The following is a 15,331-nucleotide window of genomic DNA, read 5'->3' on the forward strand; positions in this document are numbered from 1 at the left end:
TCTGACCGCCCTCTCCCTCCGGCCTTCGAAGCTCGCCCCGCTCCCCCTTCACCGGTCGTTTTTCTCCCTCTGTCTTGCGCGGCGGCAGCGCATCTAACAGGGAGGTCGCGAGAGGGGTGAGTTTGTTCGTTCCTTCTCTGTCTCACAGCCATATCATTGATCTTGCTCGCTCTAGCGCTAATTCTGATTTGGAAAAGTAGATCCTGATTAAACTTGGTATAGATTTGTGGTGCATGCATGGAATTGTTTGATGCTGCTTGAGGAGGTAACAAATCTTTCTAGAGGCCCAAAGATTCAGTTCACCTTTCTAGGTATTTCAGTTTAAGGCTTGCATTATTTCTAGAGGCCCAAAGAATCAGTTCACCTTTCTAGGTATTTCAGTTCCAGGCTTGCGTTGTTTCTAGAAGCCCAAACATTCAGTTCACCTTTCTAGGTATTTCAGTTTCAGGCTTGCATTATTTCTAGAGACCCAAAGATTCAGTTCACCTTTCTAGGTATTTCAGTTTCAGGCTTGCATTATTTCTAGAGGCCCAAAGATTCGGTTCGCTGTCGTCGGCAAGTGGCCCTGCTACCCATGCCGGTGTCGACCTCAACTCGCAAGCGCCGGCGTCGAAGTGGTTCCCGGGAGTTGGGCTCTATAGAGCCTTCCTCCAGAGCGACGATGATGAGCTCCTCCCTGGGTGCGTGAGGGGCTCCGGGCTCCCTCCCTATCGTGAATGACTTCCGTGATGAGTTAGCTCATGCTTTGTTTCATGGAGTGTATTTTTTTGTGAAGCTTGATTGAGAACTTGTATGTTTAAGTGGGATATCTCAATTGTATGGACAAAGTAAAATTTATCATGTTTTGCATGCTTAATTTGTAAAGATGGTTCGTTTATGTCAATTGTGAGCGGGAGGAGGCCACACAAGAGCCGGCCACACCAAATCCGGCAGGAAATAGGGTCCAAAGTAGTCAAGTGATTGAGAAAGAACATTTATTGTCAATCTAACCCTCTCATCCATACACCTATTTGGTTTAGATTTAGTTCAGGGTTAGAATCAAACTCTAACCTCTAACTGAGTTAGAGTTCTCCTCATCTCGGTTCATCACCATCATACTTTCCCCATTTCTGTGTTTTTAGTATCCTGCGAATCAAAGAGGCCCTTAGACTGGTTTAGGTCCAGTATTTTTTATAAACGTGTTATGTCCAAAATTTAATGAACGTGCTCCGGTTTCTACGAACATAATCCGATTGCATGTAGTAATTCACTTATTTATTTATTCTTCTGTGGGGGGTTTGCATGTAATTCGTGAGGTCTGAAATGTAAAGTACCCCGGCATATGCTTCGAGTCGTGCATGCACTACGACCCAGATGCTCTATGTCCCACATGTCGGCGAAAGGGAGCACGTGGAAATAGCCTAGGAGTACATATAGGAGGATAAATGCGTGAAAAAATATGTATGGTGAAGCGTAGCTGCGGTTCAAAAAGGAGACCTAAAGTGATGACAGGTATAGGTCGCACGCACCCAACTAGTAGTAGTACTACACATACGACTGCTTTTTCCCTAAAAAAAGGTACGAGTGCTTAGTGTTGGAGATCATTGCAGAAATTAAAAAATTTCTACGCATCACCAACAACAATCTATGGAGTCTTCTAGCAACAAGAGGGAAAAGAGTGCATCTACATACCCTTGTAGGTCGCGAGCGGAAGCGTTCAAGTGAACGGGGTTGATGGAGTCGTACTCGTCGTGATCCAAATCACCGATGACTGAGCGCCGAACGGACGGAACCTCCGCGTTCAACACACATACGGTTGGGGAAGACGTCTCCTCCTTCTTGATCCAGCAAGGGGGAGGGAGAGGTTGATGGAGATCCAGCAGCACGACGGCGTGGTGGTGGAAGCAGCGGGGATCTCGGCAGGGCTTCGCCAAGCTCAGCGAGAAGGAGAGGTGTCACGGGAGGGAGAGGGAGGCGCCAGGGGCTTAGGTGCGGCTGCCCTCCCTCCCCCCTCTTTATATAGGGCCCCTGGGGGGGCGCCGGCCCTAGGAGATCCAATCTCCAAGGGGGGCGGCGGCCAAGGGGGTGGCTTGCCCCCCAAGCCAAGTGGGGCGCCCCCCACCCCTAGGGTTTCCAACCCTAGGCGCAGGGGGAGGCCCAAGGGGGGCGCACCAACCCACCAGGGGCTGGTTCCCCTCCCTCCGGGATAGGTGGCCCCACCCGGTGGACCCCCCGGGACCCTTCCCGTGGTCCCGGTACAATACCGGTGACCCCCGAAACTTTCCCGGTGGCCGAAACTGGACTTCCTATATACAATTCTTCACCTCCGGACCATTCCGGAACTCCTCGTGACGTCCGGGATCTCATCCGGGACTCCGAACGACTTTCGGATTTCCGCATGCTAATATCTCTACAACCCTAGCGTCACCGAACCATAAGTGTTTAGACCCTACGGGTTCGGGAGACATGCAGACATGACCGAGACGACTCTCCGGTCAATAACCAACAGCGGGATCTGGATACCCATGTTGGCTCCCACATGTTCCACGATGATCTCATCGGATGAACCACGATGTCGAGGATTCAATCAATCCCATATACAATTACCTTTGTCAATCGGTACGTTACTTGCCCAAGATTCGATCGTCGGTATCCCAATACCTTGTTCAATCTCGTTACCGGCAAGTCACTTTACTCGTACCGTAATGCATGATCCCATGACCAAACACTTGGTCACATTGAGCTCATTATGATGATGCATTACCAAGTGGGACCAGAGATACCTCTCCGTCATACGGAGTGACAAATCCCCAGTCTCGATTCGTGCCAACCCAACACACACTTTCGGAGATACCCGTAGTGCACCTTTATAGCCACCCAGTTACGTTGTGACGTTTGGCACACCCAAAGCACTCCTATGGTATCCGGGAGTTGCACAATCTCATGGTCTAAGGAAATGATACTTGACATTTGGAAAAGCTCTAGCAAACGAACTACACGATCTTGTGCTATGCTTAGGATTGGGTCTTATCCATCACATCATTCTCCTAATGATGTGATCCCGTTATCAATGACATCCAATGTCCATAGTCAGGAAATCATGACTATCTGTTGATCAACGAGCTAGTCAACTAGAGGCTCACTAGGGACATGTTGTGGTCTATTTATTCACACATGTATTATGATTTCCAGATAACACAATTATAGCATGAACAACAGACAATTATCATGAACAAGGAAATATAATAATAACCATTTTATTATTGCCTCTAGGGCATATTTCCAACAGTCTCCCACTTGCAGTAGAGTCAATAATCTAGTTACATTGTGATGAATCGAACACCCATAGAGTTCTGGTGTTGATCATGTTTTGCTCTAGGGAGAGGTTTAGTCAACGGATCTGCTACATTGAGGTCCGTATGTACTTTACAAATATCTATGTCTCCATTTTGAACATTTTCACGAATGGAGTTGAAGCGACGCTTGATATGCCTGGTCTTCCTGTGAAACCTGGGCTCCTTGGCAAGGGCAATAGCTCCAGTGTTGTCACAGAAGAGAGTCATCGGGCCCGACGCATTGGGAATAACTCCTAAGTCGGTAATGAACTCCTTCACCCAGATTGCTTCTTGTGCTGCCTCTGAGGCCGCCATGTATTCCGCTACACATGTAGATCCCGCCACAACGCTTTGCTTGCAACTGCACCAGCTTACTGCCCCACCATTCAAAATATACACGTATCCGGTTTGTGACTTAGAGTCATCCAGATCTGTGTCGAAGCTAGCATCGACATAACCCTTTACGACGAGCTCTTCGTCACCTCCATAAACGAGAAACATATCCTTAGTCCTCTTCAGGTACTTCAGGATATTCTTGACCGCTGTCCAGTGTTCCATGCCGGGATTACTTTGGTACCTTCCTACCAAACTTACGGCAAGGTTTACATCAGGTCTGGTACATAGCATGGCATACATAATAGACCCTATGGCCGAGGCATAGGGGACGAAACTCATCTTTTCTCTATCTTCTGCCGTGGTCGGGCATTGAGCCGTGCTCAATTGCACACCTTGCAATACAGGCAAGAACCCCTTCTTGGACTGATCCATATTGAACTTCTTCAATATCTTGTCAAGGTACGTACTTTGTGAAAGACCAATGAGGCGTATTGATCTATCTCTATAGATCTTGATGCCTAATATATAAGCAGCTTCTCCAAGATCCTTCGTTGAAAAACACTTGTTCAAGTAGGCATTTATGCTTCCCAAGAATTCTATATCATTTCCCATCAACAGTATGTCATCCACATATAATATGAGAAATGCTACTGAGCTCCCACTCATTTTCTTGTAAACATAGGCTTCTCCATAAGTCTGTGTAAACCCAAACGCTTTGATCATCTCATCAAATCGAATGTTCCAACTCTGAGATGCTTGCACCAGCCCATAGATGGAGCGCTTGAGCTTGCATACCTTGTTAGCATTCTTAGGATCGACAAAACCTTCCGGCTGCATCATATACAATTCTTCCTTAAGAAAGCCGTTAAGGAATGCCGTTTTGACGTCCATTTGCCATATCCCATAATCATAGTATGCGGCAATTGCTAACATGATTCGGACGGACTTCAGCTTCGCTACGGGTGAGAAAGTCTCATCATAGTCAACCCCTTGAACTTGTCAATAACCCTTAGCGACAAGTCGAGCTTTATAGATGGTAACATTACCATCCGCGTCCGTCTTCTTCTTAAAGATCCATTTGTTTTCTATCACTCGCCGATCATCGGGCAAGTCTGTCAAAGTCCACACTTTGTTTTCATACATGGATCCTATCTCGGATTGCATGGCTTCAAGCCATTTGTTGGAATCTGGGCCCGCCATTGCTTCTTCATAGTTCGAAGGTTCACCGTTGTCTAACAACATGATTTCCAGGACAGGGTTGCCATACCACTCTGGTGTGGAACGTGTCCTCGTGGACCTACGAAGTTCAGTAGTAACTTGATCCGAAGTACCTTGATCATCATCATTAGCTACCTCTCTAGTCAGTGCAGGCACCACAGGAACATCTTCCTGAGCTGCGCTACTTTCCGGTTCAAGAGGTAGTACTTCATCAAGTTCCACTTTCCTCCCACTTACTTCTTTCGAGAGAAACTCTTTCTCCAGAAAGAACCCGTTCTTGGCAACAAAGATCTTGCCTTCGGGTCTGAGGTAGAAGGTATACCCAATGGTTTCCTTAGGGTATCCTATGAAGACACATTTTTTCGACTTGGGTTCGAGCTTTTCAGGTTGAAGTTCCTTGACATAAGCATCGCATCCCCAAACTTTTAGAAACGACAGCTTAGGTTTCTTCCCAAACCATAATTCATACGGTGTCGTCTCAACGGATTTCGATGGAGCCCTATTTAAAGTGAATGCGGCAGTCTCTAAAGCATAGCCCCAAAAAGAGAGCGGTAGATCGGTAAGAGACATCATAGATCGCACCATATCCAATAGAGTGCGATTACGACGTTCGGACACACCATTTCGCTGAGGTGTTCCAGGCGGCGTGAGTTGTGAAACTATTCCACATTTCCTTAAGTGTGTGCCAAATTCGTGACTCAAAAATTCCCCTCCACGATCTGATCGTAAGAACTTTATTTTCCTGTCACGTTGATTCTCAACCTCACTCTCAAATTCCTTGAACTTTTCAAAGGTCTCAGACTTGTGTTTGATTAGGTAGACATACCCATATCTACTCAAGTCATCAGTGAGAGTGAGAACATAACGATAGCCACCGCGAGCCTCAACACTCATTGGACCGCACACATCAGTATGTATGATTTCCAATAAGTTGGTTGCTCGCTCCATTGTTCCGGAGAACGGAGTCTTGGTCATCTTACCCATGAGGCATGGTTCGCATGTGTCAAATGATTCGTAATCAAGAGACTCTAAAAGTCCATCAACATGGAGCTTCTTCATGCGCTTGACACCAATGTGACCAAGACGGCAGTGCCACAAGTATGTGGGACTATCATTATCAACCTTACATCTTTTGGTACTCACACTATGAATATGTGTAACACTACGTTCGAGATTCATTAAGAATAAACCATTAACCAGCGGGGCATGACCATAAAACATATCTCTCATATAAATAGAACAACCATTATTCTCGGATTTAAATGAGTAGCCATCTCGAATTAAACGAGATCCTGATACAATGTTCATGCTCAAAGCTGGCACTAAATAACAATTATTGAGGTTTAAAACTAATCCCGTAGGTAAATGTAGAGGTAGCGTGCCGACGGCGATCACATCGACCTTGGAACCATTCCTGACGCGCATCGTCACCTCGTCCTTTGCCAGTCTCCGTTTATTCCGCAGCTCCTGCTTTGAGGTACAAATATGAGCAACCGCACCGGTATCAAATACCCAGGAGCTACTACGAGTACTGGTAAGGTACACATCAATTACTTGTATATCACATATACCTTGGGTGTTGCCGGCCTTCTTCTTGTCCGCTAAATATTTGGGGCAGTTCCGCTTCCAGTGACCACTTCCCTTGCAATAAAAGCACTCAGGCTTGGGTCCATTCTTTGGCTTCTTCCCGGCAACTGGCTTACCGGGCGTGGCAACTCCCTTGCCGTCCTTCTTAAAGTTCTTCTTACCCTTGCCTTTCTTGAACTTAGTGGTTTTATTCACTATCAACACTTGATGTTCCCTTTTGATCTCCACCTCCGCTGATTTCAGCATTGAATATACCTCAGGAATGGTCTTTTCCATCCCCTACATATTGAAGTTCATCACAAAGCTCTTGTAGCTCGGTGGAAGCGACTGAAGGATTCTGTCAATGACCGCGTCAACCGGGAGATTAACTCCCAGCTGAGTCAAGCGGTTGTGTAACCCAGACATTTTGAGTATGTGCTCACTGACAGAACTATTTTCCTCCATCTTACAACTGAAGAACTTGTCGGAGACTTCATATCTCTCGACCCGGGCATGAGCTTGGAAAACCATTTTCAGCTCTTCGAACATCTCATATGCTCCGTGTTGCTCAAAACGCTTTTGGAGCCCCGGTTCTAAGCTGTAAAGCATGCCGCACTGAACGAGGGAGTAATCATCAGCACGCCGCTGCCAAGCGTTCATAACGTCTTGGTTCTCTGGGATGGGTGCGTCACCTAGCGGTGCTTCTAGGACATAATCTTTCTTGGCAGCTATGAGGATGATCCTCAGGTTCCGGACCCAGTCCGTATAGTTGCTGCCATCATCTTTCAGCTTGGTTTTCTCTAGGAACGCGTTGAAGTTGAGGGCAACATTAGCGTGGATTTGATCTACAAGACATATTGTAAAGATTTTAGACTAAGTTCATGATAATTAAGTTAATCTAATCAAATTATTCAAAGAACTCCCACTCGGATAGACATCCCTCTAGTCATCTAAGTGAAACATGATCCGAGTCAACTAGGCCGTGTCCGATCATCACGTGAGACGGACTAGTCAACATCGGTGAACATCTTCATGTTGATCGTATCTTCTATACGACTCATGCTCGACCTTTCGGTCTTCCGTGTTCCGAGGCCATGTCTGTACATGCTAGGCTCGTCAAGTCAACCTAAGTGTATTGCGTGTGCAAATCTGGCTTACACCCGTTGTATTCGAACGTTAGACTCTATCACACCCGATCATCACGTGGTGCTTCGAAACAACGAACCTTCGCAACGGTGCACAGTTAGGGGGAACACTTTCTTGAAATTATTGCGAGGGATCATCTTATTTAAGCTACCGTCGTTCTAAGCAAATAAGATGTAAAACATGATAAACATCACATGCAATCAAATAGTGACATGATATGGCCAGTATCATATTGCTCCTTTGATCTCCATCTTCGGGGCGCCATGATCATCTTCGTCACCGGCATGACACCATGATCTCCATCATCATGATCTCCATCATCGTGTCTTCATGAAGTTGTCACGCCAACGATTACTTCTACTTCTATGGCTAACGTGTTTAGCAATAAAGTAAAGTGATTTACATGGCGTTATTCAATGACACGCAGGTCATACAAAAAATAAAGACAACTCCTATGGCTCCTGCCGCTTGTCATACTCATCGACATGCAAGTCGTGATTCCTATTACAAGAACATGATCAATCTCATACATCGCATATATTTCATTCATCACATCCTTTTGGCCATATCACATCACATGGCATATGCTGCAAAAACAAGTTAGACGTCCTCTAATTGTTGTTGCATGTTTTTACGTGGCTTCTATAGGTTTCTAGCAAGAACGATTCTTACCTACGTAAAACCACAACGTGATATGCAAACTTCTATTTACCCTTCATAAGGACCCTTTTCATCGAATCCGATTCAACTAAAGTGGGAGAGACAGACACCCGCTAGCCACCTTATGCAACTAGTGCATGTCAGTCGGTGGAACCTGTCTCACGTAAGCGTACGTGTAAGGTCGGTCCGGGCCGCTTCATCCCACGATGCCGCCGAAACAAGATAATACTAGTAGTGGCAAGAAAATTGACAACATCTACGCCCACAACAAGTTTGTGTTCTACTCGTGCATAGAAACTACGCATAGACCTAGCTCATGATGCCACTGTTGGAGATCGTTGCAGAAATTAAAAAAATTCTACGCATCACCAAGAACAATCTATGGAGTCTTCTATCAACGAGAGGGAAAAGAGTGCATCTACATACCCTTGTAGATCGCGAGCGGAAGCGTTCAAGTGAACGGGGTTGATGGAGTCGTACTCGTCGTTATCCAAATCACTGATGACCGAGCGCCGAACGGACGGCACCTCCGCGTTCAACACACATACGGTTGGGGAAGACGTCTCCTCCTTCTTGATCCAGCAAGGGGGAGGGAGAGGTTGATGGAGATCCAGCAGCACGACGGCGTGGTGGTGGAAGCAGCGGGGATCTCGGCAGGGCTTCGCCAAGCTCAGCGAGAAGGAGAGGTGTCACGGGAGGGAGAGGGAGGCGCCAGGCGCTTAGGTGCGGCTGCCCTCCCTCCCCCCCCCCCTCTTTATATAGGGCCCCTGGGGGGCGCCGGCCCTAGGAGATCCAATCTCCAAGGGGGGCGGCGGCCAAGGGGGTGGCTTGCCCCCCAAGCCAAGTGGGGCGCCCCCCACCCCTAGGGTTTCCAACCCTAGGCGCAAGGGGAGGCCCAAGGGGGGCGCACCAGCCCACCAGGGGCTGGTTCCCCTTCCTCCGGGATAGGTGCCCCACCCGGTGGACCCCCCCGGGACCCTTCTAGTGGTCCCGGTACAATACCAGTGACCCCCGAAACTTTCCCGGTGGCCGAAACTGGACTTCCTATATACAATTCCTCACCTCCGGACCATTCCGGAACTCCTCGTGATGTCCGGGATCTCATCCGGGACTCCGAACGACTTTCGGATTTCCGCATACTAATATCTCTACAACCCTAGCATCACCGAACCTTAAGTGTGTAGACCCTACGGGTTCGGGAGACATGCAGACATGACCGAGACGACTCTCCGGTCAATAACCAACAGCGGGATCTGGATACCCATGTTGGCTCCCACATGTTCCACGATGATCTCATCGGATGAACCACGATGTCGAGGATTCAATCAATCCCGTATACAATTCCCTTTGTCAATCGGTACGTTACTTGCCCGAGATTCGATCGTCGGTATCCCAATACCTTGTTCAATCTCGTTACCGGCAAGTCACTTTACTCGTACCGTAATGCATGATCTCGTGACCAAACACTTGGTCACATTGAGCTCATTATGATGATGCATTACCGAGTGGGCCCAGAGATACCTCTCCGTCATACGGAGTGACAAATCCCAGTCTCGATTCGTGCCAACCCAACAGACACTTTCGAAGATACCCGTAGTGCACCTTTATAGCCACCCAGTTACGTTGTGACGTTTGGCACACCCAAAGCACTCCTATGGTATCCGGGAGTTGCACAATCTCATGGTCTAAGGAAATGATACTTGACATTTGGAAAAGCTCTAGCAAACGAACTACACAATCTTGTGCTATGCTTAGGATTGGGTCTTGTCCATCACATCATTCTCCTAATGATGTGATCCCGTTATCAATGACATCCAATGTCCATAGTCAGGAAATCATGACTATCTGTTGATCAACGAGCTAGTCAACTAGAGGCTCACTAGGGACATGTTGTGGTCTATGTATTCACACATGTATTACGATTTCTGGATAACACAATTATAGCATGAACAACAGACAATTATCATGAACAAGGAAATATAATAATAACCATTTTATTATTGCCTCTAGGGAATATTTCCAACACTTAGTACTCCTATTCTATCAACGCAAGTCCCATCTGACAATAGCGTCTGTGCTACAGCTAGCTCTTCTCCCTCGTTTCTCTCTTCTAATTCTAAACATAGCTGACGCCCGGTGGGCGGGGTGGGGATTTGCCGATGGTCGGTTTGCTCAACTGCGGCCCCACCTCACAGTGAAAACGTTACTACTGGAATAAAAATGCCATATACTCCTATACTAATAAAATATTAAGGCCACGAGGCAATGCAGTGCTGGTTACAGGAGGCAAGAAGAAGAGATGCATCCATTGACGACGTCCACCTCCTCGACTCAGGGCGCCGGCCCACCGAACGGCGGCTAAGTAGCAGCGGCTTTCGTGGCCAGTTCGACGTGCTTCTGAACAATGGCGACCAAAGATTCCAGCCGCTGGAAGAAGGCCAACGTCTTTCCATCCTTGCTGGCCTTGTAGTGGCCTATGTAGAAGATTTCCTCATAGACGTGGATGTGCAGGTCGACGGTTTCTTGCATGGTGAGGCGCTGCCCGACGAGTGTGGCCTCGAGGTGCACATTCTTTGCCGCGACCTCCGGCACCTGCAGGGCCACCAGGGCTTGAAAGAGTTCATCACCATGGAGGCCGATGAGGGTGGCAGGCAATGAGGAGCCTGGGCGCACGGGCTGGAGTAGTACAGCAAGGTCGTCTGCGCTTCTTGAGGGCGGTGAACTTGCGGATGGAGTTGACCATCATGTCGTCCATGCGAGAGGCGAAGCCGGCGTCGGCGAGGGCTATGACACCGGCGGTCGCCAGCACCATCTGGAAACGATGCGTGGTGCGGGCCACAGGCGGCGCCTTGGATGATTTGGCATAGCCGACTGCCGCTGGCGTCCATCGCCTCCATAGGTGCTTCTGGCTTCTGGTCACTTGGTCTTGGATTGGAGTGAGCAGTGTTGCGTAGAGACTAGTAGATGGATTGGAGTGGTGGGGCGCCTTTATATGAGAATCCAAACTCTGTTGCATTCACATCGTGCTGGCTCTATTCTGCTTCTCCAATTAATTCCCTCTGCATGTAATTTGAGGATGCATCATTGACCGTTCAATGTCTCGGGAACCGCTACCCTCTCCCACCTTGGCATTCAAGCACCTATGGAGGCGACTGCCGCTCGCATCTACCGCGTGTCAAGAGACGTTCCCGTCGACGACGAGGTGCCTATGGTGACTTCGTAAATTTCAAGATGATAGTACTATTATACTCAATATTGTGCACCGCGACCAAGGCGGAGAGGAAACGAGAGAACTACATATTTATTTACGGTGTAGATTCACTCATTTTGCTCCATATGTACTCCATCTCGGTGTAGTCTAGTCACTTGTTGAAATCTCTAGAAAGGCAAATACTCCTTTCTGGTTTACAGGGCTATACTACTAGCAAGTAATAGTGGGCTCACATAGCAATTTTGTCTCATGCAAGAGCCTGCCTATATGCATGCTCCTGAGAACTGAGCATAGCTCAGTTGGCAAGGCGCGGGAGTTCGCAGCCAGCCCAGCAGGGTTCAAGTCTCGGCTTGAGCGTTTGGTGCTCACAGAGTTTTCTTCTATAAAAAAATGCCAACAGGCTAGTCTAGCCCGGGTTGGTCTTGTTTTTTTTATATGTGTGCTCCAAGGTTCGCAACTGCCACGTTCGGGTTGCGCTTGGCTCTTTGCCTCTTCGAGAAGACGAACAATGATGTTACTACTACTCCTTCTACAGTATCGAATCCACTGCTGCATGTCCGTCCACCGCGAGCGGGAGGGATAGCTTGTTACTATAAGCAAAAGCCTGTCCTCGTCTGCGAGCCACCGCGCGCATGGGCGAGGGAGAAGGCGTGTAGTAGTAAAATCAAGCTTCTCCTCGTTGTACGAGTTGACGCGACACATCATAGCACTGGCCCCACATGGTTGCCTCTAAACTTGGCTGAAAGACCCGCAGTGTACAATACTCCATTTGCTGCAACCTCTAACATTTACCCCACCACAAATTAAAATATATATTCCTACCTTGACCAGATGAGCGTGCAAACTAGAATCACCAGGATGACAGGTAGGGCCAGAAGATTATTTTAATAAAAAAGCATGGAGCCGACCCCAACGATTTTAAGCTTACATGCACGGTACACGCTATCCTAGACTACTCTACACATGAAACTGCCACATGAGCGTCCGGGCTGCGCTTGGCTCTTCACCTCTTTGGGAAGTCAAACAATGATGGAGTACTACTGCAGTGAAGGAGTACTACAGTATGCTTCTGGCCATCTGACACTGATTGAACTGCTGCATGTCCACCGCGTGCGGGAGGGAGAGCTTGTAGCGAACGAAAGCTTCTCCTAGTCCTGCCAGCCACCATGCTCATGGGCGAGGGAGGGACACAGCTTCATTGACTTACTGCTCCTGCCTTTGCGTCTATGACAGGTGGGCCCAACAGGTGGGTGGCCCACCTGTCATGCAGCCAAAGGCAGGTGCTGTTAAGGCGATGACACGACACATCAAAGCACTGCACTCGATATATTTCAATAATTTGTGTTTACCGATGCATTAATTACAACGCATGCATGCATGTCGTGACTCTCCTTTTGATACTTGCATGTGTTGATTTAATGCACCTTGAAGTAGTATGAATATGTGACGGTAAAGCTTTGTAATGCCCCGGCCCTAATAAAGCGAGAGTGGTTGTGCACAAGGAGGGCGAGATCATGCAGACGGAACAGGACCCGACGATGGAGCTCTCTATGGTCTCGATGGACCTCACCTTGCTCCACTGCCCCTTGTGCCTCCGCCCCTTGAAGCCTCCAGTGCATGAGGTTCGAATACACCTCCTCCGTTCGGCTGATCGAGTAAGGTGCAGGTTTCTTGATTGATGTGTTGTTCGATTGATTTGTGCGGTGCAAGGGAGGGCACCTGGCCTGCGCGGACTGCCACCTCGAGCGCCCCGGGAACCAGCGGCAGTGCCAGAAGTGTGAGCGCGGCGGTGGCTTCGACATGCGGAACACGGCGGTGGACGTCGTCCTCTCCTCGGTGAGGGTGGAGTGCCCGCACGAAGGCTGTGGGCTCTGCGTCACTTACCACAAGCTCGCCGATCACCAGAGCGTGTGTCCGCTCGCGCCCTGCAAATGCCCCGTGCCCGTCTGCGGCTATGAAGGCCCGCCGCCGACGCTCTCCCACCACATCAGCACCGTGCATCCCATGCCCGTGCACAGGATCCAGTACGGCAAGGTGCTCCAGCTGCAAGTGCCACTGTCGGAGCCACGGCTCTTGCTGTTCGCGGAGGAGGACGGCCGCGCATTTTTCTTGGTCGGCGGTGTGCTCGACATCGACGCGCCTATCGCCGTGTCGGCCGTCTGCATCAGAGCGGGGTCGTCCCCACTGCCACACTACATGGCCAAGTTGTGGGCAAACGGCCCGCCGGGGGAGCTCAAAGGCAGGACCGACGCCGTCAAGGTGGAAATGGAGGTGACAAGCAGCAAGGATCCCGGCGACGTCGCCGTGCACGAGCTGACCTTCTTCACAGTTCCGCCCAAGCTGCTGGTCGGGGCTAAGCTGGTGTCCCTCCACATTCAGATTGACAAGCTCACATCCTAAATGATTCTACAGTGCCTTCTGTTTATCTTAGTAATATGCTAATATAGGGGTTAGCTCGGTCTACTTTAGCTTAAGAGATGGTCGGCTTTGGTGGTGATGCAGCAATTACTTCGACATCAGATCAACAGTTAGAGTAATTTCCAACAGTTGAACGGATATTTTTTGTCTGTTGGATATAAAGATCCTTTGGGTAAGAAGTATAACAGCTTATAAGAAGTAAGTACAACAGCTTATATGCTTGTTTGTTCAGGAAGTGTTGCATACTTGTGCGAGTTGACACGACACATCAAAGTACTACTACTACTAGTAGTACTCCCTCCGATCCTAATTTCTCTGCGCATAAGGCTGGTCATAGTGGGAGTAACATAGGTAGTAGTAACATAGATGCCACATAAGCAAAAATGATGAGGTGGCAAGTAATTAATGAGGAGAGGGCAAATAGAGTAACATAATATGTTACCATCACATAGCGCTTTCCAACGCAAAATGAGTCTACAAAGTAATAAATGAAGACATCTAGTACTATCTCAAGGCCAAGGAGCAACATGAAACCTATGATAGAGCCAATCGGATGGTTGAGAACACTACAATTCGTAGCTACAGATGCGTGTGTGATAGAGGACGAGTGCGTGCGTGCACCTCTTCTCTTCCTGTATAACGTACTAAACTCAGACTACAAGTGTATGTGGGTGGCATCAACCTAGGGAGCTAGAGATGGTGCATGCGAGAAGTCCCGAGAGATAGGTGTAATGCGTCTGAAAAAAAGACTAGTCTATAGCTCGCCACGAGGGTATTCCTGTCGAACGCCCCAATAAGCGTAAGATATGTATCCGACGGTGCCAGTTATTGCAGGTACACAGCAGTAGAAAAAGAACTAGTACCATGGCATATGCTACACCACGGCCGAGAACATGTGCCCACGTTACGCCATCCGGGAATAGTGCCGCACTTCTAAACTAAACCGTCAATAAATTTTGAGCGTGTTTCGTCACATCCAAATTACTGCTACTACCATGCTATATTTAATTGCAAACCTGTTCATCACAACCTACTCCCTCCGTCGTCACCGTGACCAAGGAGGAGGGGAAAACGAGAGAACTTAATGTTTATTTGCTAATTAATAGCATGGCATGCAATGAACTAACCACTGCATGTTGTGTTTGGTAGTCTCAAGTCATTAAAAGCATGCACACCCACATCTCTTATTGGTTGATATGTCAAGAAACAAGAAACGAGGTAGAAGTTAATGCACCGTGCCTAAGTGTATTAGTACTCGGTTATAAACACTACTATGCCAAGATGACTGCACATTCCTCCTCAACTCCTCATCCACAAAAACAAACAAGTCATTTAGCATCCTCCCCTTGCGTCTGCCATGGCCAGCGTGAGTTCTGGGTCGAGAGATTACCACCAGGGAGAGGCGAGCATGGAAGCGGAAGCACGAGAGATGTCCCGCCTCGCCTCGAAAGCAGCCGACATG

The 15,331-nt window shown here is 48.4% G+C and overlaps 1 protein-coding gene across 1 annotated transcript; it reads left to right on the plus strand.

Annotated features, from left to right (window-relative positions):
- Positions 1-13,028: 13,028 nt before the first annotated feature.
- On the plus strand, positions 13,029-13,839 carry LOC123099662 (E3 ubiquitin-protein ligase SINA-like 4; the record flags this gene model as incomplete). The annotated part of the gene is made up of 2 exons (XM_044521780.1): positions 13,029-13,068; positions 13,151-13,839. Coding segments are annotated over 2 exons (729 nt in total), but the record flags the coding sequence as incomplete, so codon positions are not given.
- Positions 13,840-15,331: the final 1,492 nt, after the last annotated feature.

Source organism: Triticum aestivum, chromosome 4D, assembly GCF_018294505.1.
Source record: "Triticum aestivum cultivar Chinese Spring chromosome 4D, IWGSC CS RefSeq v2.1, whole genome shotgun sequence".
NCBI classification, from domain to species: Eukaryota; Viridiplantae; Streptophyta; class Magnoliopsida; order Poales; family Poaceae; genus Triticum; species Triticum aestivum.